Raw genomic sequence first — 27,369 nt, 5'->3', positions numbered from 1 at the left:
AGATTGAATGAATGTCAAGATCATTCATTTAGTAAAAAAATTTGGTAGCCCTTCATCCCAGCATGCTACAGGCCCAATATGAGGTGCAAAATGACGGACAGAATACAATGACTACAGGTCATCCTCACCTTTCGTGTCATAATAATGAAAACATAGAGAAGAACTTCAATCATTTTATAACATACCATTTTGTTTGAGGTAATTTGATGAGTTCGTAGTGAAGGATGTTGTATCTCTGTCAATACGTTGGTATCAAGGAGATATCTGGAAACTTCTCTCTCTTTCACCCCCAATTTACCGATTAACCTTGAATGAAGTTCAAGGTCATTCATCAGCACAAATCTAGTCACCCTGACCTCATCATGCCAGATCCAATTCATGTAAAGTTGTCTAACCTTCAGGTTTTGAGAAGAAGTCTACATAATTGGTTAATACTTAAGCACACTTAACCTGTGACCTTGAATGAAGATCTATGCCATTCAAAGTTGTATACATTATTAAAGTTATTTTAAAACCATAAATGTGACCTTCAATCAAGGTCAGAGATAAAATATGCAGAAGGCTTCATGTATACCAATAATTGCAGAGACCTGTTAGCTGTCAGAAGTTTTACACATTATTGAGTGAAAGATGTAATGCTGAGGCATATGTAGAGCCTAATGGTCTCAAAACTTCGTTGTTTTCAAAAAGGATATCCCCAGTACATATAGGCACAGTGGAATATAAAAGGTTAAATTCACTTGGCAACCATACACATTTTATTCAATTCAGAACAATGATAGTACAACATTGTTGGCATTTGTAGCAACTTTTTATCACACACACTAATTTACAATGCTCAGGAAGACCTGCGAGATTAACATGCAAGGATCTTGATTCCCGAGACGTGACTGCACTGATCGGAGACGGGCTGATAGTAAGAGACCCACTAGGTGTCGTTAGAGTTCTGATAGAAGACGTACAAGGTCCAGATGCGAGGCCCGCCAGGTGATGTTTGAGGTACATGTATGGTTTCTTTTTCTCTCCTCTGTATATTTTCTCCAACTACCTTTAACAATCTTTCCTTGCAGGAGAGTACAAGTCATGTAAAATCCATTAAAACATTGAAATGTAATGGAATTGAAAGTTAGCAGGTTTAGATTTAACACATTACTTTAAACTCCTGTCAAATCACTAGAAAATACAATAATGTCCTATTTACATAACAGGCTTAAGTAAAACGTCAGTATTTGCTTGATGCTGCTTCCGTTGAGGCAGAAACACACTTTGCCATAGTCGGTGACGCGCGACTGATAGAGTTCGTCATGTAGAATTCGCTGAGAATATTAATATCTGCAGTAAGAGGAGCACTGTCAAGTTGTCCTTTGGCAAGCTGAAAAATAATTTTTGTTCTTATTAGATATTAATTCGGGTCCTTTGACTTTCTAAAAAATTTTTTATAATAGTTCAATATGCAAACTTCATTTATAGTCGTGCAACCCCAACTGAGAACGACGCGTGTATATATACCCCTACCGCTCTCCGTTCTGCCGCAGACTTGTATCGATGTATTGAATGAGTGTAGATAGATATTTATAGATATAGACTCAAGTACTGTCACCAATCCACAGGTAAATCTAGGGCGCTCTGGCTTCATCAATTGTACCAAAAACAATCGTAATTGTTACAAATACCGTAAAAACTTGTGTAAATTACACACCAGTGTATTTTACACAAGCATTTTTTTTCTTAGGGCTAAAAATGCTGAAAAAAGTTTTTGCGCATTCAGAAATTCGGGGAAAAATGATGTCCGGGGAACCACAAATTCAATGTTATAAAGGTGGCAATTTCATTGCAAAGCATTCACAATAAATGCTTGACAACTTGCATCAAAAAATAGGTAAATGTCATTTGTTGAACAAACTTGGTAGCCCTTCATCCATATATGGTACGTTGTAACCCATTAACGGATTAATATAAGGAGGAGTCAGATTTTAAAGCCAAATTTCAGCAAAGCTTCCATTTTGGACATCCGCCATACTATCCCCATTAGAACGAATATACGTACCCGGCCTATAGCTACTAAACCTTTCGGACCGGGTATGAATTGGTCCCTATGTGTCGTAGTGGAGCACTGCCTCCGAAAATCACTCGGGCACTGTTTTCTATACTTTTTTGTAGGTTTCCAATTATTTTTATGCGTATACATGCATTTACATATTATTTTTGTCCAAAACTAACATAACTACCATTCTTTATATCTACCGTACCGCTCTAAAGACGTCAAATTCACAACTTGTGGACTTGCCGTATAAACTACCCTTCAGAAAGACCTCCATATGTATTAAGTAAAAAAAAAATAATGTATCGATGACAATTTGATATTTTATGTTGTTTCAGTGTTATTGCCTAGTAGGTTGGCAATATCAAACAAGTAACGATAAAATGCCAACGAACGTTTTATAATGGTTTGCATAATCATTACTTTGCTCCATTAGCAGTAATAGGCACCAATTGTAGCTCTAAAGACGACAACATTGTCTGTCCTACAAGTCTTTGAGAGCTACCAATATTGGCAGCTATATCCCCATGGGTCTTAGCTCGGCCCTCATAAAATATGATTATCCTCACCTAAAGTTCCCCCCTTCTGAATCAATTAAAACCCTATAGACCAATTTTTCCTTGAGATCAGAGACTGAAACCTGAAAACAGGAAGTGAGCCATGGCCATCTTGGAATACCAAAATCTTTATGAAAATGTTTGCATGTTGTTCGGCGTCAATTTAAACCCCTATAGACCTATTTTCATTGAGATCGGAGACTGAAATCTGAAAACAGGAAGTGGGCCAGCTAAAATTGAGAAAATTAGCCCTTTTGGGGCCCCCTAAGGGTTGGACCAGACTCATTTATATAAAATACACCAAATATGATGAAATTCATCCAAGGATGAAGGAGGAGTAGGATTTAAAAGCTTAAATTAAAAAATTTTCCCCTTTTGGGCCCCTAGGGGTCGGACCAGGCTCATTTATATAAAAATATGATTGTCCTTCCCCAATGATGTTTCACACCAAATATGGATGAAATCCATCCAAGGATGAAGGAGGAGTAGGATTTAAAAGCTAAAATTAGAAGAAAATTTGTCCGTTTGGGGCCCCACCCTCAGCCCCTAGGGTCGGACCAGGCTCAATTTATATAAAAATATAATTGTCCATCCCCCAATAATGTTTCACACAAAATATGGATGAAATCCATCTACGGATGAAGGAGGAGTAGGATTTTAAAGCTAAAATTAAGAAAATTTGTCATTTTTGGGCCCGCCCCTCAGCCCCTAGGGGTCGGACCAGGCTCATTTATATAAATATGATTGTCCTTCCTCAATGATGTTTCACACCAAATATGGATGTAATCCGCTCAAGGGTTAAGGAGGAGTAGCTTTTGTATAAATAGTCTTACGCACGACGCACGGTCAGATGACCTGAAAAGTGTTGTATTTAGAAGAAATAACATGATATAATTGCATTGTGTTTGTTTTCTTTTATTGGCCACCGTAACTGAAACAGTGAAATATACCTTGCAGAACATGTCAAAAACATTGGCAGTCCGCCGTACTCCGTACACATGTCAATGTCTGGAGATATTACACATGAATAGTTATCAGAACTATTTGAAAATATTATAATCTAGTTTAATACTTAAAACTGACACACAAATTTTTTCTATGTTTGAGATCATTAACAAACTTTAAAGAGCAATCGGATAGCAGATACGTTAGCTTGCAATAATCACATTGTGAATGAACTCACTACATTTTGTAGGTAATCACTAACCAGATCCAAGCTGATGGCTAATTATATATAACAGTATGGTTAAAAATGCCACTAACCTTGTAGTTTTGCTGTAATAATATTACAGACCACTTATTGAAAATCCTAAATATAGGACAGTTTAGGACCCATCTTATAAATCCCACATGTGTTTTGACTTTTTGCACACAGCTGTAGTGTTTCCCACAGGGAAAAAAAAGGCATGGTGCTGGGTTTTGAAAAGGGCACCTTGACCGCGATAAATAATCATCAGAGGGGCACAAAGGTTATATCTACGACTTCCAATACAAGGGAAATCTTTAAAACTGCCTTGTTGTTTATTTAATTCTAGTTCAACTTAATATCATTTAAATGCTTTAAACTCTCCGAGTTGCTAAGTAATATTAGGACATCTTTTTAATTATTCTGAGTGGAAAAAATGTCTTTGGAAATCGTAATCTGCCGATTATATGATCATGACTATAACTGATTCACAAGAAAGATCTAAATTTCATTTATATTAATTAAAAGAATGGGGAAAATAAAAAATGTATTCCTTTATTTCAATCCAATTACCTTTATTTTAATATATATTTTTATTGAAATATTAAAAATACTGTATTGAATTGAATATGATATGTCTCATAATAATGGATAATTAATCAAATTAATGTTCTAAATTTACCAGCACTAAATTAAGAAAATACAGATAATTGTTAGAGTAGTATTCAAAATATTTTAATTTAATCTGATAGAGAAAAAAAAAAGAATTCTTTTTAATTTGATTCATTTTTTAATTACTTTACTATTAATAATTTTATTGTTATTAATATATCTTTTTTTAAAAACGAATTCACACCGAAATATTAAAAATAATAATACTGTTTTCATTTTTATAAACGTGAATATTAGTAAAATCCTGAAATTCAATACCTCCGGATCTCAGAACAATACGACCAAAATGGCGGCCATTACGATTGCAAAGCTTGTGACGTCCATCAGATATAGATAGGCCTATTAAACATTAAAAACGGGACACATGGCGGTAAGCAGTATTTGTTTTTGGAGTAATGCTCACTAGCTGTAGTCATAAAACTTATTGAAAGGCCAGCTGATTGTTTTCTAGGCTGCCCGATCGGCTCCTTGACTTCAGCTTACGTTATACACAGACCTTCCCTAGACCAAGGCAGCTAATTAGGGCCCTGGGGTGACGGTCCAGGGGGTCAGGGAGTGGTCACACCTCTTTTGGTTACTTAATAATCAAGCCACTGCCTGGTATTTTGGTAGTGTAGTAAACTGTACCGGGGACAAACAGGGCACGGCGTTAGGTTATAGGGGCATGGCGTCAGTAATGACCATTACTAGATCTAATAAAGAGTTTCATATGCAATTTTACTAGACATATGAAGATTTGTTAAAATATCTAAAGTAAAGACTGGCAAGTGAATGTTGATGCAATTTGAAGAATATTTGTTTTGTTTTTAAGTAGGTACAGACGAACTGTTGATGATATATAGATCGGTTAAGCTAAACTAGCCATTCAGTTTTGTTAAGCTGGATGAGAGGCCGGAGCATAGCATCCAGTACCAATTTACATGTGGATTTTTTTACAGTACTCTAGTCTATAAATAACACGGTTACAGTACACTCATTCCATACATCGATACAAGTCAGCGGTAGAGCAGTAAGGGTTTATATACACGCGTCATTCTCAGTTGGGGTATCACGGCTGTAAGGCATTAAGTGCTACGTCACATTAGTGCTTGAATGATGTACTCTGCATCAAATGTTTCTTTTCACAAATAAAAGTGAAGTTAAAATTTAAGTTAAGAACAGAAAATAAACATTTTCATTCAGACAACTTTTCTGTTAACATTATTCATTAAATAAATGGAAATCACTTTCCAAGATTGTGAATATATGGAATATTCCCTTAAAATCATTACACAACCATTATTCACTTATTCAACAAATCTAATGTTTTACCAATATTTTATTGACATGGACTAAAGACCTTTTCCTCATTCTAATCCTCACACAATTGTTTTGGCATAGAAATCACAAAATTTAATGTCAGATGTGAAAGAAAGCTGGTTAACAGTAATTTCAGTGGAAGACAAAAAGCCTTGGATATTAATTACACCCAAAGAAAGAAAATCTAGAATGAAGTTTGATTAGATTAGCTACATACCTGAGCCAGCTCCTGTGCTTGTTTGAAGTAGTTGGCCTCCTCAGCATCGCCATACTTAATGAGATTTGGTGACACCTCGAACAGACGGCCTTGTACTTCTTCTAGTTTGTCGTATGTTAAAGGATAGCCGGAGACCTGCAAATATTGACGAATTGGGCTTTAGATCTCTTCATACTTCGAATAGATCTTTAATTGTTAAAGCTTCAAACAAGTACCTGACATTTACATCAGAAGAATATACAGTCGAAACTTGTTATCTCGAATTTCAACGGACCAACGAAAATAATTTGACTCATCCGGAATTGGACTCAAAGGTAATGTCATTAGGTTTGATCAGAACATGTTTTTTAAACGGTTTTTATCTGATGACTATTACAGCCGGGTACATGCCTATTACCGTGATCAGCATATTATTATGATTTTCCAAGTGATAAGGTTTGTATTAAATCATTTTGGTTATATGTTTTCAGATATTTTTTGATTTTTGTAATACAAAACAAAACTTGAATTACGGTAATATGATTGTCACAATAATAGGCATGCACCCTGATTTCCCGTAGATGGTATACTGACTTCAGTGGTATACAACAAACTTATATAAAATGTAGTAGTTGAACAAATAAAAACAAGCCTTACGACAAACCAGAGGTGAATTCCAATTGTTTGTATACATTGTATATTAACATAAGTTTTTTTTCTTTTTTTTTCTTTTTTCTTTTAAATTTTGACTGAAATTAAAATTGAGATAGCGGCTATTTTTTCGCTGAATATCTGTTCAAGGGACCAGGAATTGACTTTTACTTAACAGGAGTTTCGAGCAATTGAAATTCAAGTCATCCAATCTTAAAATATTTATACAAAGAAGGGAATAAACGGGACTTCAAAATTAATTTGACTCATCCGGAATTTCGAGCCAAGCGAGTTTGAGATAACGAGTTTAGACTGTATAAGCTTTAATTTTGGTAATGAATATGGATGTGTTACTTCACCAGACTTGAGATAATTACACATATAAACACATAGAAATACATAGAAATATCCTTATTAGGACTTATAATATTAAATGTAGATATTAAAGTCTGTATGTATAATTGTGCCTTTAACCAAATTGAACAGTGTCATCCTTGTATCAAAATACAAGTATTAGGTATTAAGTTTATCCCATGTTTGATAAAACATAAGTTTCAAGGTTTATTATTATGATCAAGGATAATCTGATAATGATATAACGACATTTAATTTTTCTACATTTTTAAATTTGATATGCCTACAAAGAAATACCGAAATATTAACTTTAATAGATGACTGATTTAACTAAAATGACTTCCTTAACTAGGAATTGAATCTACCAGTAATTCATCAAGTCAAGAGGAAATACATCTGTCTAGCAGAGCGGTATGGCTCAGTTATTCAAGATTCAAATAGTATTCAAGATTAGCTTAATGACTCGATAAGTGAAATTTTCTTTCTCAACTGCCTTATAAACTGTCTGTCAAAAAGAGTACTCCAGTACTTTTAAAAGTTTTGCCAGGTTATCTAATGCCTAAAACTACTTCATCAATCCTTGGGGACATGAATGATGGGGTTACCTCTGATAGAGCTCGGATAATTTTCCAGTCGTTCCTGGCCAGTCCTGGTGGAGACACAGCCATACGAGTCTGTTGAGCACGGCCTTCTGTATTTACATATGTTCCGTCTTTTTCGGTGTACGCAGCTCCAGGGAAAACGACATCAGCCATGGAAGCACCAATATCTCCATGGTGACCTAGATAATAGAGTAAATAATTCTCTCTGTACGAGACTTCATTTATCACATTTTTTACAAATATATTTCATCTTTCTCCATACCAAGAAATATGATTTTCTTTCTGTTATTATAATAACAACAAACTTTGACACGTGGGTTTGTGTCATCCTTATACATGTAGATATTAAGCGCATGTTGGATCATTGAAATAAAATAATCAAGCTGTCAGCTCTTTGGGAAAATAGGCCTTTACCTAAAAATATTTCTAAATGTTGTTCAAATGAAAGTGTTTTTCAGCATTTTATCTTAAACATTGCTTATATCATAACAACATGGAATGTATGGTCTTTTAAAGCTTTCTAACTTTATTTTTGTATTTTGATTTATCCCAAATGAATCTTGCAGTTAAATCTATTTCAATGGATTGGCTACCTGTATACACTTTAATATCTCAAATTACACCTTGAGTATCTTCATAATCATATCACCAGATAAGTCTTTCAATTCACTGGTTACTATAAAACACTGGTTAACTACACTAGAAAACTACTCTTTTACCTTGATATATCACAAAACAGTCTTTAGGTAGGTCTGCCCGAGTAATGGCTCCCTCGTCAGCTCCAAGAAGATACAACACTTTAGGGGGGTTCTGACGGATGTAGTCAACACCGGCCTTGAACCCTAGATCTAGTGCAGCCACCTGTCCAGCAACCTGTAGTGGGATATACTCAGCACTTATTTCAACATGATCAGGCTTTGTCAGCTCTGAATGTGAACCTCCATAAATGTTTTCTCTGAAGCCTGAGCATACTGTAAAACAACTTTTATTCGCGGCTAGGAAATTTTGCAATTTCCGCTTCAAAACAAGTTCGCGAAGATTAACTTTTGCGGAACAGACTTTCGTTCTACTTTCATTACTGTTTCAGACATAATAAAGTATTTATAAGGTATAACAGATCCTTTTTTTTTTGTTTTTTGTGTGAAACGGACTAGCCATGTACCTGCGTTTGTATAAGGTACATGTATCTCATTTGTGATAGGCTTAAGTGTTAATTCCTATACATACACGTACAGTATGACAGAATAGAACTCACGATCACACACAAATAAGCAATGGCATCTCCCAGTATTGGCAACGATCAGTATGCCTTGAGTTGTCTTTGGGTAAACATGTCGGTATTAGTGTAGTTAAAACAAAACAAACAATATCTACTACTACATAGTTAAAAAAGATCAATAACTCAAAATTCTGAGACTTGAGATAAAAAAACTGCGGATCTGAAGTGATCCCTATTGTCTCCTGAACGAAACGGAACGAATGCGCCGAAAATGATTTCCATATGGTGCATCATGGAGGCCGACACAAACACCGTCTCATGCGGATGGTAGCGTTCTTGAATTAGTTTTACTGAACTCTGAATTATTTATTTAGTTTGAACATAGATAGTTTAAATCTGAACAAATATGATCATCTTAACAAAGCATTCTTTACAGCCATACAAATGTATTGATAATAATTTGCGGAGAATAACTTTCGCGATTTTTAGTCGATTGCGAAATTCGTGAAAGTAAATCGCACGTGAATTAAAGATGGTTTACAGTATTACTCGCAGTAAGATCCAATATCAAAATACATATAGCTATATAAAACATAGAAGGAAATACCTCATCGTTGGAGACCCAGGGGTGATTGCACTACGCTACGCTACACTTACGCTATATATCGTCTGGGTTACCGAGGATGGAAATACCTATGAACATTTTATATGTACATTGATATAAAACAAAACAACAGAAAATGAACCTATGTAATTCATGGATAGTTATACAATGGAAAATGTTGGTAGGAGACACAGTAGAAACACTACTTACCCTATGTAAGACATTGAGAACTTTCCAGGAGTCGCCACAGCTGGAGTTGGCTCGAGCTGTCTGGCTGATGGAGGACACAGCGGCGTGGATAGCTCCATTGTCTGGACGCTGTAGAGCAGTACTACCAACTACAACCATTGGTCGCTGGGCTTTGTTCAAGACCTGGAAATTTACCAAAATAACTTTATCTCAATTCAATATATGCCGATACTTTTGAATTGTGGTATGCACTCAGATTTCAGGGGTTGAATATCCACATAAATATTAGTGCGTAATGGAATCTTAATTATATAAAGCATACTGTTTGCACCTTTTAACCTAACACCAAACAAACCAGAACTTTAGTTACTTGAAAGGATTTGAGTAACTCAAGAGATTGCTGGTCCTAAACTCCTGAAGCGTAGGAGGGTTGGATTATACCTCTATTTACCTACCTCACAGAAGGGATGGTTTCCGCTGGCAATGTCCTGTAGTACTTTAGTTGAGTCCCCAAGATGCTAAAAAAGTGTAGAATAGGCATATCGTAACTAGTAAGAGCTTTTGTCAACAGCAACAAAAGGCTATAGACAATTATCTAGTAAATATTAGATATATTAAATATTTGAAAGCATTAGTCTCATAAGGTGTAAAATCACAGCAAAAAAATGTTTCCACTGCATCAGAATTAATTTATAGAAAATTGTGGATGAAATAACATTTATTATGATTTTCCCCTGGTATGAATGAGAGAAGTACTTACTTCATAGTCGTATGTAAGGTCAACCTTAGATCCAACCATAGCAACTTGTAAGTCGTTGTGGATCCAACTATAAAATAAACATTATTATCTTTAATAATTGATTTTTCACCTATATTTTGCATCAGTAAAACATTTTAAAGCTGTCTGATTATCAAGAAAAAATTCCTGCTCATGTCTGTTTTAAAAGCAGGTCAACCATCCTTACATATAAAGAGTATAACTATTCAAAACTGGCCCTTGTCTAAGCTGGAATATGTGTATTTCGGCACAAATGAATGGCATTTCCCTCCTTTAAATTTTATAGTGATTAAAACCTGCATAAGCTGGAATCTTGACTATGCCAGCTAAATATGCAGGTCCAGTGATATCTGGTTTACAAGTTACTGTACTGTTTTCAAGCTTTACTTTGAGTTATGAGAGAGCAAAGACAACAGTAAAACCTTACATTGACAAAGAACATACTGTTCTTACCTTCTCAAACTTTACACTCGCACAGAACGTTCTGTCCTTACCTTTTCAAACTTTACTCTCACATAGAACATTCTATCCTTACCTTTTCCTCATTCTGGCATTAAATAATGGAGCCTCAAACCGAGGGTTGGTGCCAACCAGCAAAATAAGGTCGGCCTCCTCCACACCGTTTATCTTTGTATTCAGTAGGTAGTTAGATCTCAGATCAGTTCTGAAATACAACCATATTATATCTTTTTTATTTAAATCAACCACTAAACCTTGTTGGGTAGACACTGGAACATAAACACAGCTAAGATGTGTTTATGTTCCAGTGTCTACGAAATAAAAGATTTCCAAAATAAAGTTCTCATCAATCCCTGTCCTAAAGAAAAGAATTCATATCTTACCCATCTCTGTCTTCCAGAAAAGAATACATATCTTACCCATCTCTGTCTTCCAGAGTGGATTACATATTTTCCCACCTCTGTCTTCCAGAAAAGAATACATATCTTACCCATCTCTGTCTTCCAGAAAGGAATACATATTTTACCCATCTCTGTCATCCAGAAAAGAATACATATCTTACCCATCCCTGTCTTCAAGAATGGAATACATATCTTACCCATCTCTGTCTTCCAGAGTGGAATACATATCTTACCCATCTCTGTTATCCAGAAAAGAATACATATCTTACCCATCCCTGTCTTCCAGAGTGGAATACATATCTTACCCATCTCTGTCATCCAGAAAATAATACATATCTTACCCATCTCTGTCTTCCAGAGTGGAATACATATCTTACCCATCCCTGTCTTCCAGAAAGGAATACATATTTTACCCATCCCTATCTTCCAGAAAGGAATACATATCTTACCCATCTCTGTCTTCAAGAAAAGAATACATATCTTACCCATCCATTTCATCCAGAAAGGAATTTATATCTTAACCAGACAGTCCTTACCTTGCCCTGCCTTAAGGAAAAGTCCCCTCTCCTACAGAAATTGTCCTCATTCTGCCCCGTACCCACTGGAAATTCCCTCCCTACAACGTACTTACCCTGCCCCGTCCCCGGGGAAAATTTCCTCTGTACATAATCCTTCACTGCCTAATCTGTTCAGAAAATCTTTGAAGGCGACCAGGGCCTCAGCATCCATGAGTCCTCCGGCAATACCAGCCACATCTTCTCCCCTCACCTGTGCCAACTGAAGCGGAAAAGCAATACTGTTATGATACTACAGGCAGCCATCTTGGATTTTGTTTAATATCATCATTTCTCAGTATGTACTGAGAGGATCTCTGTTATTTCATACGTAGGTTCTTCTTGGATTTTGTGAATGATCTAGAAAGAACAGTCATTTTGAATGTTGTGTCACTCTCTCAGAAAGGACGAAAGATGTCTTTCTCAAATATTTGCAAGATCTGCATGTCTTTACAGGTAGTTCCGTTTTGGAACAATTAAAAAGACAGCATTGAGGATTGTAGCCATATTGAATTTGACAATTTAAGTGTGTTACTGATATGCAGACTTGATGTGAAGTTTCCCTGTGTATTAGATATATCAAAGAAAGAGGAAATCGGAAAATTAGAGTAAATTTCTTCTTTCAATTGTTTGACATAGATCATTACATGTTAGGTGTCACGATCCCTCTGGCTGACTGACATAAAACTTTCCACATACATTTGGCCTTTATTTCGTCTATCATTTACGTTGAAATACGGTATTATTGATCTAATGGCTTGTACGAGTTTTTTCCTCCCAACGCATATTAGAGATTATTACATCACGAGAAATACAAACCTTTTCAGCTGTAGCCAGGAAAGCATCCTCCCAGCTTGTAGCCACTAAGTTTCCACTGTCATCCTTAACGAATGGACTGGTTAGTCTCTGTCTTTTCAGGCCATCGTAGGCAAATCTTGTCTTGTCAGAGATCCACTCTTCGTTGATTTCCTATAAATACCATAAAACTGGGATCATCTCAAGCTTGTTAAAGATAGGGCTTTCTTTCACATAGTAATTACATACTTCAGTTGAAATTTTTTTTCATTCTAAAACATTAAGGATCACAAGCAATGGAAATCGTACGGATATTTATAGCATCCCTTACATAAAATAAATCCTAATCTGATTCTTACTTTCACTTACTTCATTTATACCAAAGAGAATTCCATTGTTTCATGATTTTCCAAAAATCATAACTGAGAAAAAAACCAGATCAATTGTAAACTAATATTACATCAACAAACAAAGATACCTTGAATAGCACATAACATATCTTTAAAATGTCACAGTGTCTTAATAATACAAGAAAGACTTAATTCACCTGATTTATGATTTTTACCATCACCTGATTTATGATTTTTACCATATGATGATAAAAATGGAAATAAATGTGAAAATTTTATTGCGACAATAAAATACCAGTTCTGAAAAGTTTTTTGATGTCCAGTACCTCATTCATGCGAGGGAGAATTCTCATGACCTCGTTGGTTCGTGTGCTGATAACTATGTTACTGCCCAAGGCGTCCATTACATCAACACTCTCTACCTTCCTGTGAACAAAATAATACCAAGCTCTGATGGAATCGATAAATGAATTAAAAACAAATGTATTTTAGAATACATGTACTTTAACAAATTGTTAATGATCTGCTGTCATTGACTGAATGAACAAGTTGCACAGTCCGGCTCTATATTTCATCTTGACATTGCAATGACTATGGCAAAAATTGACATTGTAAAGAGAAAGAATAATTTTGAAATTCTTACTTATTTCTCTTAAAGGGTGCAATTCATTAGGCTAAAGAGGCTGAAGAAGTTAAGAGCTAAGACTGATCTGTTGTCGTTATGTTTATCATATCACTGGTAACCCCAAATGTGTTAATCATGCCGAAAGTTGTTAAAATAACAGCAGAAGTGTTAATTTTAACAAGTTTCGGTAGAATTAGTATGTGTGCTTTTGACAGTGTTAATCTTCAATATTAGGACCTTTCATCAGAATTTCAATTTAATCAGTAAAATGAACACTTTATGTCGTAAAATTAAGACTTTTTCTGTCTGCCGTCTGCACGGTGACGGCCAAATAACAAACCACCAGAGGCTAACAGTCCCAAGTAACCACCGACATATATATACCTGGTAGCTGAATAAAATATTTAGTAGCCGTGAAAATTTAATTAAATTTTGACTAGATAACATGAGGAGTTTGATTACGGTAATTTTAAAATGGATTTTGGTTTGTTTTTCTTGAAGTGGAATTCTTTACCTGGTTTCCCACGGCCTGGCGGTAAAGGCGTAGGGTTTCGATGTTAAAGCTCCCACAGGACACAGATCAATGACGTTTCCCGATAATTCAGACTGGAACATTTTCTCTACATAGGTACCCACTTGCATGTCTGTTCCTCTACCCGTAGTTCCCAGGTCATCAACTCCAGCTACTTCACTGGCAAATCTGGTATTGTAAAAAGAATTGTCGAGCTATGTTTGGAGCTTAAATGGTAAAACTAAAGAAAGGAAACATGTATTCTCCAAAAATCTCTTTAAAAAGGATTTTACCAAAACTTTACCTACCTTATACATCTAGTACAGTGTATACAACGGGTCATAATGGTTTTAATCAGTGGGCCAACATTTTTGTCCTCAACAGCTCTGAAAAAGATGAAAATCAATTTATAACCTGGTTCTTTTCTGTAGCAATTCTAATCACCTCCAAAATACTTGAAAATAAATCACCCCTGAAAATAAGTTTTAGTATGTGACAAAACAATAAATTCATCTTTAAACTGCCATCTACGAACCAAGATTAGGGTTTCTTATTAAACTGAAATTTAAAAAGTGAGTTTCTCTTAACTAATTTCTCTAGAAAACGTTTCATCTTTAAAGAATATTTTGGTGTTTGTGTGAGCTACATCGAGTAAATTGTATGGTTTTGAAGACATGAGGTTGAGTGTCATAACACATGAATAGATCTGTCTTACCGTTTGCCTGTGAAGTTTATGTCAGTAAATCTACTTCTGTCACTGCCAAAATTCATGGACTGATCCTGAACAAAAGAATAAAGTATCAGTATCCTGGTGTTGATATTTCAATAGTTACTAAAGAACCTTTGAGAAAATATCAACCATTCATGTAACAAGTTTCATATTGGAACTGATAATCTGTAAGAAAATATGCCCAAGCAGAAAGTTAGATTGTCTGATGTCACATTTGCCGTTCACCAAGCTGGTGTTCAAATTTATGAAAAGGTATGGAATTACCAACTAGACCACACAAATTTTCAGTTGTTTCGTCAAGTTTTTCCAACAGAAAACATCGACCTAATATATTACATAATTTAGATCTGAATTATTTTGGAATGTGAAAATTTTACCTATTCCTATCCAAACCACATTTTCTGGTTATCCCAAGTTCAATGCAGTGTTGTTCTCATTATAAGAGTGTAAGGAACTTACTTGAAGATCACACTCTCCGCCCTGATCACAAATCGGACAGTCTAGTGGATGGTTCATCAAGAGAAACTCCATCACTCCCTCTCTGTTCAAGTAGAATTTGTAAGATGCTAATTTCTAGTTTTCAAATTAAGTTCATCGATTACATTTTGATTATAAAGATGAACCAATTATCAAGTTCCTTCCAGTATCAAGTTTTCAGAATGAATGATTCACTTGATGCATTGTTTGATTATTAGGACAAGATCACAAGGTATTTTTGACTACAGTATAATCTCTGAGAATGGGGAAAATACTTTATTCAATATCAGTTTCTAAGCTATTTGTAATATTGCTTTACAAAGAAGTCAAAATTAATCATCAATCTTCTGAATTTTAAAATAAAAAACAATTTATCAATAACTTTTATTTACATATCTAGCGTTGACCAACTGAAGATCCCAGAGCACCAATCTGATTAAAACGAAATCTTCAAAATGCTTATTAGCTCAATTTCACCTTAAAAAGTTGAAGTTACCTGTAGTCTTGCAATTGTGTAACAAGAATCTAAATTTAATCTTGCATTCCAATATGGAACCAGTGTTTAGAGACAGAAAATCTGTATAAGCCTGAATATGCTATTTGTTAATAGTAAGTGTTTGCTGTAGCATACCTGGCCTTCCTGGTAACAGGGGAATCTGTCTTCACTCTCATGCCTTTCATCACTGGCATAGCACATGATGCAATGGGCTGTAATCATTTAAATAATAACATCAAAATCTTTTATTTTGTTTCAAAAGAACTTTTCGTATTAAGAAGAAGTGTTTTTTTCAGTATTTTATATTGATAGAACACTTAAAGTGAACAGTCGGGCAAGGATGGCTAAAGTCGGTAAAATGGTGTGAATGTATCCAGGATAATTTCTTATGAAATGGAAAAATTAAATCTCTCGTCAAAATCTGTCTGCATACGAAGAAATTAATTTAAAGTATGGAAATTCTAAAACGTCCTCCTGGCTCACTATGTCCATGGTTACATTTCCACGCAGCCTCGCTTTCAATGCTTTCAACTTTTCTTTACTTTAATGGTCAGAACTGGGAAACTAAGCAGAACTTGACCGTCGTATTAATATGTGAGAACTTTTGGAAGGCCAATGAACGCATTTAGACTGGTTTTCTTTGCCCGACTATTCACTTTAACTACGTCCCAAACAGTTTTGAACAAATAAATATTTTGTCACAATTATTTCGTATTTTCCTTTTCTATTGATCAAAGGGGAGATAAATTCAATATTTCCTGTCATCATAATATTCTTTAGCAATATATATCCTGATTTCAGCTCTGCTGTGGTTTCAACTAATTCTATAAGGCCTGAGTTACCTTTGGTGATTTTTCCACTTCTACAAGACACATTCTACAGTTCCCAGCGATGGACAATCTGTCGTGGTAACAGAACCTTGGGATCTCAACACCTGCTGCTGCACATGCCTACAGATAAAATGAATTACGAATAAGTAGTTAGGTGGCGGTACAATCCTCTTATAAAGTTTCTTTGGAGAATGCTGTAAAACACAAAGAGATAATGCAAACCAACTTTCTTTTACGGCTACTCAATTTTGGGATTTCAATTTCAAGTTCATGAAGATTAACTTTCACGAATTTGAAAATTACATGCAAAAGTAAATCGCACATGAAAAAAGTTGGTTTATCAAAAATTAATTATAACCTTCCAAGCATCAGACAAACTGAGCCTTCTCCATTACAATCTACCAGTGATTTGTACCATTAATCTCTATGAAATGTATTTACCTGTAATACTGTAGTGCCAGGGTCTACATACACTGGCTTATCATCAACGAAAACTTCCACTTTCTCTGGAGCTGCAGAACTGCTGCATCGCACTGAAATCAATATCAGATCATAGATCAGCAAAATATTCTTCAAACTTATCTTCATGTCAGGACTTAGTATATGGATTATATGGAATACACATTAATATGATTGTTAAAAATGAATATCTTTATTTGAAAAATAGTGTTTGTTTTTATTGCCAATTATCATGGGATTTGTTAAATGATCTACAATCTCTACTTCACTATATTTACACATGCGACTGTGTACAATTTATATGGAAAAGCAAAGTTCTGATATATGAATATTGTAGTTAGATGATTTGTATATTTTCTTCCAGTAATTTTACTGAAATGCCATTAATGGCCGCTTAATGAATTATCTGTATTATTTTAATACAGGATTATTTATAATATGATATTTTCATTTACTTGTCACCTCAATATATAGCTGGGCATGTGCACTGGCACTAGTCATCATCACAATCGGTGACTCAAGATATACACATGCTATGTTAATTATATAATCTCATAATAAATAGCATTCAGATCATCTGATGGATGATTTCTTAAACTTTCATGTAGTCTATATCTGGAGCAGTAGATCACTTTTATTTATAAAACAATTTATTAATTTGTGATCTGCCATTTCACAAGCAAAATGTCTTCAGGTGAATTTGTCAAATTTGCCTGAATTTCACATCAAATTGGTACAGTATGAAAAAGATCTTCAGTCAAAATCTTGACCCTGAACTGACTTTTTCGAGCTCACTCTTTTCAGCTGAAATTGACTTGAAATATTGGCCTGAATTTACTTGTGAATGTCTACCTGTGTACTTGCTATTGCCAACTGACCTGGCATTCTTATTTAGGTGCACCATCGCTTTATTGTGACACTGTGGCCATAAAGATTCTGTACACAAGTATATCAGGCTAATTACAATAATAGTACCAGTAGCTACTTACCTGCAGCAATTGTTCGGGCCCCAAGGGCTCGGCCAGTGCTCCACAGCCGAAGCATTTTCCTTATCTGCAGTAAAACACAAGATCAGGAATTACAACAAATTCATCAAAAGATCTACATAGTGTTTTCCGGCATATTAATAAGTGACACAATGATCAGGTATCTAGGCGATTTTTACTCCATTTTAGCAGGAAAAACAATGACAAGAGGCAAATTCATCACAATGTTGGTTTTTCTCCCAGTTTAACTTTGAATCACATTTTGTGTATTGATACTCTAGATCCAATACATAGGTTTTCAGAGCAAAGAATAATATGAAAATAGTAGCCTAATTGACCTTTTTGACCTCGCATCTATTGCCGTTTAAGGCCCCGGAGGTCAGCCCTATCATTTGTACAATTTCAAATCCCAACCCTATTAGGATGCTACCATTGCATTATAAGTGCTCTTCCATTCTTAGTTGCAGAGAAGAAGTCGTTTATATGGAAATAGCCAAATTGACCCCTTTTGACCCCACCCTTCAGGCCCCCGGGGGGTCAGCCCCATCATTTGCACAATTTGGAATCCCCACCCTATAAGGATGCTACCATTGCATAATGGGTGCTATACCATGCTTAGTTTCAGAGAAGAAGTTGTTTATATGGAAATTGACCACTTTTGACCCCGCCCCTCAGGCCCCCGGGGGTCAGCCCTATCATTTGCTCAATTTGGAATCCCCAGCCTACAAGGATGCTACCATTGCATTATGGGTGCTATACCATGCTTAGTTGCAGAGAAGAAGTCATTTATATGGAAATAGCCAAAATGACCCCTTTTGACCCCGCCCCTCAGGCCCCCGGGGGGTCAGCCCTATCATTTGCACAATTTTGAATCCCCAGCCTACAAGGATGCTACCATTGCATAATGGGTGCTATACCATGCTTAGTTTCAGAGAAGAAGTTGTTTATATGGAAATAGCCAAATTAACCCCTTTTGACCCCGCCCCTCAGGCCCCCGGGGGGGTCAGCCCTATCATTTGCATAATTTTGAATCCCCACCCTATAAGGATGCTACCATTGCATTATGGGTGCTATACCATGCTTAGTTTCAGAGAAGAAGTTGTTTATACGGAAATAGCCAAATTGGCCCCTTTTGACCCCGCCCCTCAGGCCCCCGGGGGGTCAGCCCCATTATTTGTACAATTTTGAATCCCCACCCTATAAGGATGCTACCATTGCATTATGGATGCTATCCCATGCTTGGTTTCAGAGAAGAAGTTGTTTATATGAAAAATAGCCAAATTGACCCCTTTTGACCCCGCCCCTCAGGCCCCCCGGGGTCAGCCCCATCATTTGTACAATTTTGAATCCCCACCCTATAACGATACTACAATTGCATTATGAGTGCTATCTCATGCTTAGTTTCAGAGAAGAAGTCGTTTATATGGAAATAGCCAAATTGACCCCATTTGACCCCGCCCCTCAGGCCCCCAGGGGTCAGCCCCATCATTTGTACAATTTTGAATCCCCACCCTATAAGGATGCTACCATTGCATTATGGGTGCTATCCCATGCTTGGTTTCAGAGAAGAAGTCGTTTATATGGAAATAGCCAAATTGGCCCCTTTTGATCCCGCCCCTCAGGCCCCCGGGGGTCAGCCCCATCATTTGTACATTTTCAGTAAGTAGCCCATAAGGATGCTACCAGTCAAATTTTGTTGAAATCCGACCAGCGGTTATGGAGAAGAAGTCGATTGTTGACGGACGACAGACGCCGGACGCCGGACGCCGGACGCCGGACGCTGCGGTATCCCATAAGCTCACCTCGGTCCTTTGGACCAGGTGAGCTAAAAAATAACAATATCTTGCAATTGATGATAAGCATCATATGGATTTCACACTCTAACATGATATTTTGAACTTGAGTTTATTCAGATGAAACAAAACGAACAAACGGAAAAAAAAAAAAATGTCTTTCAACCACAGGTCCCTTTAAATTTGTAGTAATAGGCACAGACAATAAAGGCATTTCCAATATCTATATGTACTGTAAACCTTCAGTTAGTTCGAACAAAATTAAATAAATATTGATGGACCAGTTCGAATTATCCGAAATTAATCTTCAGGAAAAAATCGTGAGTTCGAACTATACGAGCTGAAATCGGTAAGTATTTAGTTTCCTGAAGATAATATATTCAATCATTTTCTCTTAAACATAAGCATTTAATTTGTGAATTTATAATTAATTGTGTAGCAGAAGCCGCATGCATATGTGCACATGGACAAGGCCCAAAACAGCACCGTTCACGATCGCTGCCTAGAATTCACATCGTCCGTCACCTGAGATATAAGTTTCTGGTATAAGATGTGAAAAATTGAGGAACTAATCAAAATTTCCTGACACTATTTGTTGTACATGTAGCTGGTTTATTGAGCTTTATATGTCCTCTGAACAAAAGATTGAACTTGGTTTATCATTAATGACCTGGTATTTCTGTCGGTAGATATTCCGTCTTTGCATATTAAGGAGTTAGCTCCCTTGTGGGTAGATATCGATTGTTACGTCATTGTTTTGTGAGAGCAATTCACGTCGTTTTCTCCGAAAAGTATTCAGAGGTCCTGGGTTCAAATTTCAGTCTTGCCACTATATTTTCTACTCCCTTGTTACATTGATCGGCATATTATATTGGAAAGCTGTGGTATATCTGTGTTGTGCATATTTGCAATTATTTTTTCTTCTCGATTCTACGATACTACATATCTCACTGAACTTACAGCATGTTGCCAGAGCTTAGACAGGCCCTATACCAGACATCTATCTGTCATAATGTCTAACGTTAAGTCTGGTGTTAAGGCCATAGTATCTTGAGCTACTCATTTGGGTAACTTATTGATTACTAAAATGGGTAAATGTTATATACATGCAGGGTTGTGCCCAACTCGAGAGAAACTAGCTAATACATTGCGAGTGTAGCAGGATTGGACTTGGTCGATCAGCAGTGACCAGCAGTTGAGCATTCAGTTAGTGTTCGGAGGTCCCAGGTTTGAATCCCTGTCTGGCCGCTACATACTCCAACAATGTTAGAGGTATAGCACTACGAGACACTTTTGAAACATTACGTCGTGTCTAACCTCTAACTTCCGATAGGCCATTTACCAATGCTGAGGGTAACATTTTCAAAGTTTGGATTGTGACAATATAAAACGTTAAAATCATATTTAAATCATCAACAATGTCAAATATCTACCTCTTTTTCATAAATCAACAAGTATTTTGACAAAATCAGCCGTAAAATCCATCTAAAACAAATATTTACATCTCCTAACGTAAACTTTCATGACCCAGACAAAACTTCATGATTAAAGCAATCCGGCCGGTAAATAGAACAAGAAGTCCAGAGGGCCTGTATTGTTCACCTGTTTTTTTTTTCTTTTAGTAATTCTGTAATTTAGTAATTAGTGATTCAAAAATCACAAAGACTCTTACAATCAGAAAAATTAGCAAAATTGACTCCATAATTTGTTTAATTTTGAATCCCAACCATATAATGATATAGATACAATACAAATATGCTATCCAATACATAGTTTCAGAGAGAAAGTAATCTATATGAAAATAGTAGCTTTATTAACCTTTTTGGCCCCGCCCCTAAGGCCCCGGGGGGTCAGCCCCATCATTTGTACAATTTTGAATCCTCACCCTATAAGGATGCTACCATTGCATTATGAGTGCTATCCCATGCTTAGTTTCAGAGAAGAAGTCGTTTATATGGAAATAGCCAAATTGACCCCTTTTGGCCCCGCCCCTCAGGCCCCTCGGGGGTCAGCCCCATCATTTGTACAATTTTGAATCCCCAACCTATAAGGATGCTACCATTGCATTATGAATGCTATCCCATGCTTAGTTTCAGAGAAGAAGTTGTTTATATGGAAATAGCCAAATTGACCCCTTTTGACCCTGCCCCTCAGGCCCCCGGGGGTCAGCCCCATCATTTGTACAATTTTGAATCCCAACCCTATAAGGATGCTACCATTGCATTATGAGTGCTCCCCATGCTTAGTTTCAGAGAAGAAGTCGTTTATATGGAAATAGCCAAATTGACCCCTTTTGACCCCGCCCCTTATGACCCCGGGGAGTCAGCCGCATCATTTGTATGATTTTGAATCACCACCCTATAAGGATGCTAGCATTGCATTTTGAGTGCTACCCCATGCTTAGTTTCAGAGAAGAAGTCGTTTATATGGAAATAGCCAAATTGACACCTTTTGGCTCCGCCCCTCAGGACCCTGGGGGTCAGCCCAATTATTTGTACAATTTTCAGTCAGTAACCCATAAGGATGCTACCAGTCAAATTTTGTTAAATTCTGACTAGCGGTTATGGAGAAGAAGTCGATTGTTGACATACGGACGGACGGACGACGGACGCCACGGTATGGTATAAGCTCACCTTGGTCCTTCGGACCAGGTGAGCTAAAAAACGAATTGCAAAGTCCCTAAAAATGCTTGATCTGTCTTTACTTTTACTTGCATTCTGCCCGCTTGAATTCACGTTTCGTTTTTTGAAGTAACCAGCCGCCGTATCTAATATTAGGTCAAAATGTTACAGAAAGAATTCATCAGAGAGCGAACTCTTGTGATAGAGGTGTCTTGGTAACGTTATTCTATGTAATTCATCCATATATGTAGAGTTTGAAAACTTTCTCGTAAACTGGAAACAGGAAGTCACGGCATGATCCAGCGACATGCAAGACAGTATCCAAAGTCACACTCTTGCGTGATTACAAAATCCCACTCTTGCGTGATTACAAAATCCCATTCTCGCGTGATTACAAACAAGTAACGCTTGGAAAAATTCAAAATGAAAACATTAGTGAAAGATAAACCTTGCAATTTATTCTTATCTAATTTCAAATCTAACAATTACATTTAATTCTGAATCTTAACTTAAAAGCTGTTTTACATGAGCAGTTGCTTCAGAATTATCCGCCTGGCACCGGAGAATGACGTCGAGATATTATTTGTAGCTGCAGTCACATATTTTTGCAGAAAGTGAAAGTAGAAGTATTCTATGTTCAATATTGTTTTTCTTGTTATAAACTCAATGCCAGTAATTCAGCAAAGCTATGATTCTAATAATTAATAATTCTATGAATGGTTTCTAGCAGTACAGTTATTCAGCGCACCTAATAAACTATAAAAACAAAACACATGTCAATATCAATGAGACTGATGGGTCAGGGGAGATTACTCTTTCGCCATTGGAAATCCTTTATTTACCTCTCATATTTCTATTTAGTAAGTTACACGTTTAAAAAAAACCCTGAAAGAATTGATTCACTGCTGCGCTCTCAAATAGGCTTTGCCTAAAATTATATTACCTAATCTGCTAAAATACCATTTTATGAGGCCTCAAGTTATGGTTTTCCTAGATAAATGGGATAATTAATACCTAAACTGTAAGTACACATCAATGTTATCACTGTTAGAGCAAGAAATTTTGATATTATTGAACTTTTCCTTCTGCCTTCATCTGACGTCGGAAGCTGCATCAAAGAAATAACCCTTCAGAAATGAGAGTCGACAGTCAGCAAAATAACGTCTGATAACAAAACGACTGACCAGTCAAATCTCATGTTATTAGCTGCGAAGACGTACCTCTGAACGATGGACGGAAGATTTCTGACAGATGGTCATCGTCAGAGCTACGATTCAGTCCCATTGACCACAGTGTTGCAAAACATCCAGCGGTGAAAATGTTACATTTCATGTGTGTCATGTAATTTTTTAATTAAATCCAACAATATCAAACATTTTTAACATAAAATGATTATTTATTTACCCACCTCCACTTCTAAATTATGTTTTGAAGCACTTTTGAATGGCTCACAACTCCGACACGGCTCACTTGGCCGCCATGATGCTTCTCATTAGAAAGTCTCGCGCTCCAAATATGGCAACAAGTACCATATATGGAATGACCTACATTTTTTCACTACGAAAGAAACATAATATCACAAAGTTTTTAACATAAACTTTAAAAAAAAAATTTCGCTAAATTCTATACAATACTTCCATTTGTTCAGTTTCCCGATGTTTATTCTTAGTTTATTGGCCTTTTAAAACTTTTAAACATATATTACCTGTTGAGTGTTTCATTTCGTCACTGTTTCCGGTAAATCAAACATGGCAGCATATTTGAACAGAATTATACATGTGTTATGTTTGCCTCGGATTGTACCACTAATAGTTGATGAAACATTATAATCGAAAGGTTTGTGAATTGAATATTGATCATAATTGTCAGAACAATAGTTACATAAGGATATTACCCGAAAAATATATTTTTATCAGTCTCGAGGTGCGCATATGGATCACATTGGGGCTTGCAACACTAGCGGCAATGGGGTGGAATTCATACCCTGCCGGGAACGGAGTGGAGGCAGGGTATGATTTTTTGTTCTGTCATGTTATGGGAGTAGCCGCTACATTACTTCCTCTCGTTACACCAGTATCAACCTCAGAGCCCCACAACCCCATATTTGAACCAAAACATTTGAGATTCCTTGGATCATTCGTGAACATTTTTTTTTTTTTTATAAATCAAACAATATTTAGGCCATTCCAATTTGATTTCTCGTTCGTCTGATTTCCAGCTCCTATTTTCCGAAAATGAAATAAAAATAAAATGTTTTTTTTACCGCTCCTCATTTTTTGTCCGGGAATCTGACAAACCAGGCAAATTTGTATTGGGTTCATTTTACTAGTCACCGTTTCCTGGTCACTCAGATGTTTAAATTATGTCTCTTCAAACACGCAAGCGTCTTACAAACCTTTACAACAACATAGATGTCAAGTTTTTCTGCCACCACGTGCAGACAGAGTGGTACTTAGAAATAGAGACTGAGGAACACATACTTTTTAATAGGCCATGTCCTGATTTCAGTCTGTTTTTGCCGACGTCCGCAAGTCTTTTAAAAGACTTTGCACTCGATCTTACATTAAAAATGGCGACCATGACAGGTGATTTGACTGGCCGACTTACGAGCGAAAAGCGGCATTATTTGGCATGTCAATTAAATGATGGCAATCGCTAATTCGTTAACACCTCAGTTACCTTATATCTTAAGACCCGGTCAGTGTGCATTTTGACACATGGCCCACATAGCTTGCATTTGCCAATATATTTTGACAGCTACATTGTAGGTTACGATTCATCTGCTATTTGGTCAAATATCGGTAGTAAATTACACACTTTACTGGGATCCAAACCTAGAGTTACTTATGTTTCATTTTGACCTCTACAACAATGTAAAATACATTTGCCTTCTTTTTTGTGTTGATAGGTTATATGTATGTTTGCGTTTGATTTACCCATGGCGTTTCATGAGAAAATCATAAAAAAATGAATTTAGAATATTTCTTTTATGAATGCTGATGCATTAAAATGAATAACCTTTGTGTTTATGCTTTTTGTAGTTACATGTATAAACATTATCTCATTTTAAGTATGAGCAGCTAAATAAGTAACATGCTAAAAAAAAAATATGTCAGTTTCATACAATATCATGTGACAACTAAGAAAGAATGTACATGTCGGATGAGGTTATATTGGTTCAAATGATTTTCCATTAATGATAATCATTGGTTGTTTCTATTAGTTTGTTAGTTTTTGCTGAATGCTCTGTCAACATCAAATATTAAATTAGATTAATTATTGAAATTGTTGACAATATTGAGTAAAGCTTACCAAGATATATAGCTTTCTTGACTATTTCCGTACTTCCCTTCAAGTATTAAACATTGCTATTCAATGTTAAATTTGTCATGATTTGTCTTAAAATTGACATATACCATGCATTGAAAGCATTTTGTGTTATAGCATATTTTCAATAGCTGCACAAATACCTTATTACATTATACTTCCTTTTTTTACATCTTTGATACAGTTAACGTTATGGATGATGAAAACACTGAAGAAAACAGCAAAACTCACATTTTAACATAAAAACTCTGTTATTTAGTGTTATATCACAAAATAAACATAAAAGTCTAATAAAAAATCGTGAAAATATTCGCTCGCTCCATTTTTTCCCGCTTTCAAAATATTTTTAGAATAGAAAAAAAATCGCTCGCTCGTTCCTACTTTTTAATTCCCAAATCCGAAGAACAAGAAATCAAATTGGAATGGCATTAGCTATACACTGTAATTAACTGACTACTAGAAACTGAAAGTTTGTTGTTTTGTCACAGGAAGTGTAAATTTTGATACAGTTTTAAAGTTAAGAAACTAAACCTTGCCATGTCAAAATTCAAAGAGGGGATAATAAGAGCGTAGCTTTCTGCGCGGCCTACTAACTATAAGAGCGTAGCTTTCTGCGCGGCCTACTAACTATAACACGTGTGTGGGCATATATAGATCCCAATACACTCCAGTACCCCTTGGGGCTTTGAAATTGTGTCCCGCGGGAAAAGTCTCGCGCCTCCATGTAGGCAGCCATGTTTTAATTCTCGTTATCAGCACGACGGGATTTGAAATTTCTGTACTAGAATAAATGTGTTATCAGTATGCGCTTTAAAATTACTGTAAGTAGTTTTAATTTACACATATACAAGAACAACGCAATAAATGTAGTTGTCCAATATATACTGTGTATGTTCTCAAGCGCACGGCACCGTCAGCAGTGACGTCACAAAACCTGACGCCAAAGATGACGGTACAGATTCGCGCGTATTTTTTGATAGCATGGCATGTTGCCAAATTTTCTCTGCATCTGATAAAAACAAGATTGAAGTATATTGAACTATTCCATTTGGATTGTTTTGAATTCTTTCTAACTATCGATAGTATTTGCATGTCAGTGAAATATTTTATTGTTAATCTCGTAGAAAAATATAGACAATATAGAGTTATGATGTTATAATCTTTTACATGTAGCTGCGCTCTTCTGAGGCTTTGCCTTAAATTCATATTAAGACAAAAATCACCTAGCGTGTGCTCTACATTCATGACATTACAGAACAAATCTTTACGCCACTATGGGCCGGGGGGGGGGTGAAATTATATTTTGCCGAGGTGTCTGTCAAAAGTCCAAACTACATGATGTATCTTACACTTGAAAAGATATAATTACTGTCTCTTCATGCACACGAAACAGATACGGATCCTTGTGACATAAACATGGTTTTTGCCTCTGTTTTATGAAACTCACCTTGGCGAACCGTCGGGACACCAAACCGGAACTTCAATATTTCATCTCCGCAGTCAAGATTATAACATATTTTACATAACGTATCAACGGTTTTAAAAAAGTGTAATTGTACGAATTCTTTCTGTTAATTGATAGTTTACAATTTTTTTATGTGCAAATC

General features: G+C 36.1%; 1 protein-coding gene across 1 annotated transcript; it reads right to left on the bottom strand.

Annotated features, from left to right (window-relative positions):
- Nucleotides 1-740: 740 nt before the first annotated feature.
- Nucleotides 741-27,261, bottom strand: LOC138314971 (NADH-ubiquinone oxidoreductase 75 kDa subunit, mitochondrial-like). Its single transcript, XM_069255647.1, has 20 exons — nt 27,210-27,261; nt 18,025-18,088; nt 17,018-17,109; nt 16,589-16,696; nt 15,882-15,958; nt 15,233-15,314; nt 14,759-14,823; nt 14,352-14,429; nt 14,047-14,232; nt 13,234-13,333; nt 12,582-12,731; nt 11,840-11,985; nt 10,884-11,012; nt 10,331-10,397; nt 10,026-10,088; nt 9,592-9,753; nt 8,278-8,431; nt 7,562-7,737; nt 5,973-6,107; nt 741-1,372 (listed from the first exon to the last, which is right to left on the bottom strand). Exons 2-20 carry the CDS (start codon nt 18,077-18,079, stop codon nt 1,223-1,225), a joined length of 2,175 nt encoding a protein of 724 aa, XP_069111748.1. The 5' UTR covers nt 18,080-18,088; nt 27,210-27,261; the 3' UTR covers nt 741-1,222.
- Nucleotides 27,262-27,369: the final 108 nt, after the last annotated feature.

Source organism: Argopecten irradians, chromosome 2 (assembly GCF_041381155.1).
Source record: "Argopecten irradians isolate NY chromosome 2, Ai_NY, whole genome shotgun sequence".
In the NCBI taxonomy this organism is placed as follows: Eukaryota; Metazoa; Mollusca; class Bivalvia; order Pectinida; family Pectinidae; genus Argopecten; species Argopecten irradians.
Note: the sequence above shows the minus strand (reverse complement) of the source record. Positions and strands in the feature narration are given on the sequence as shown.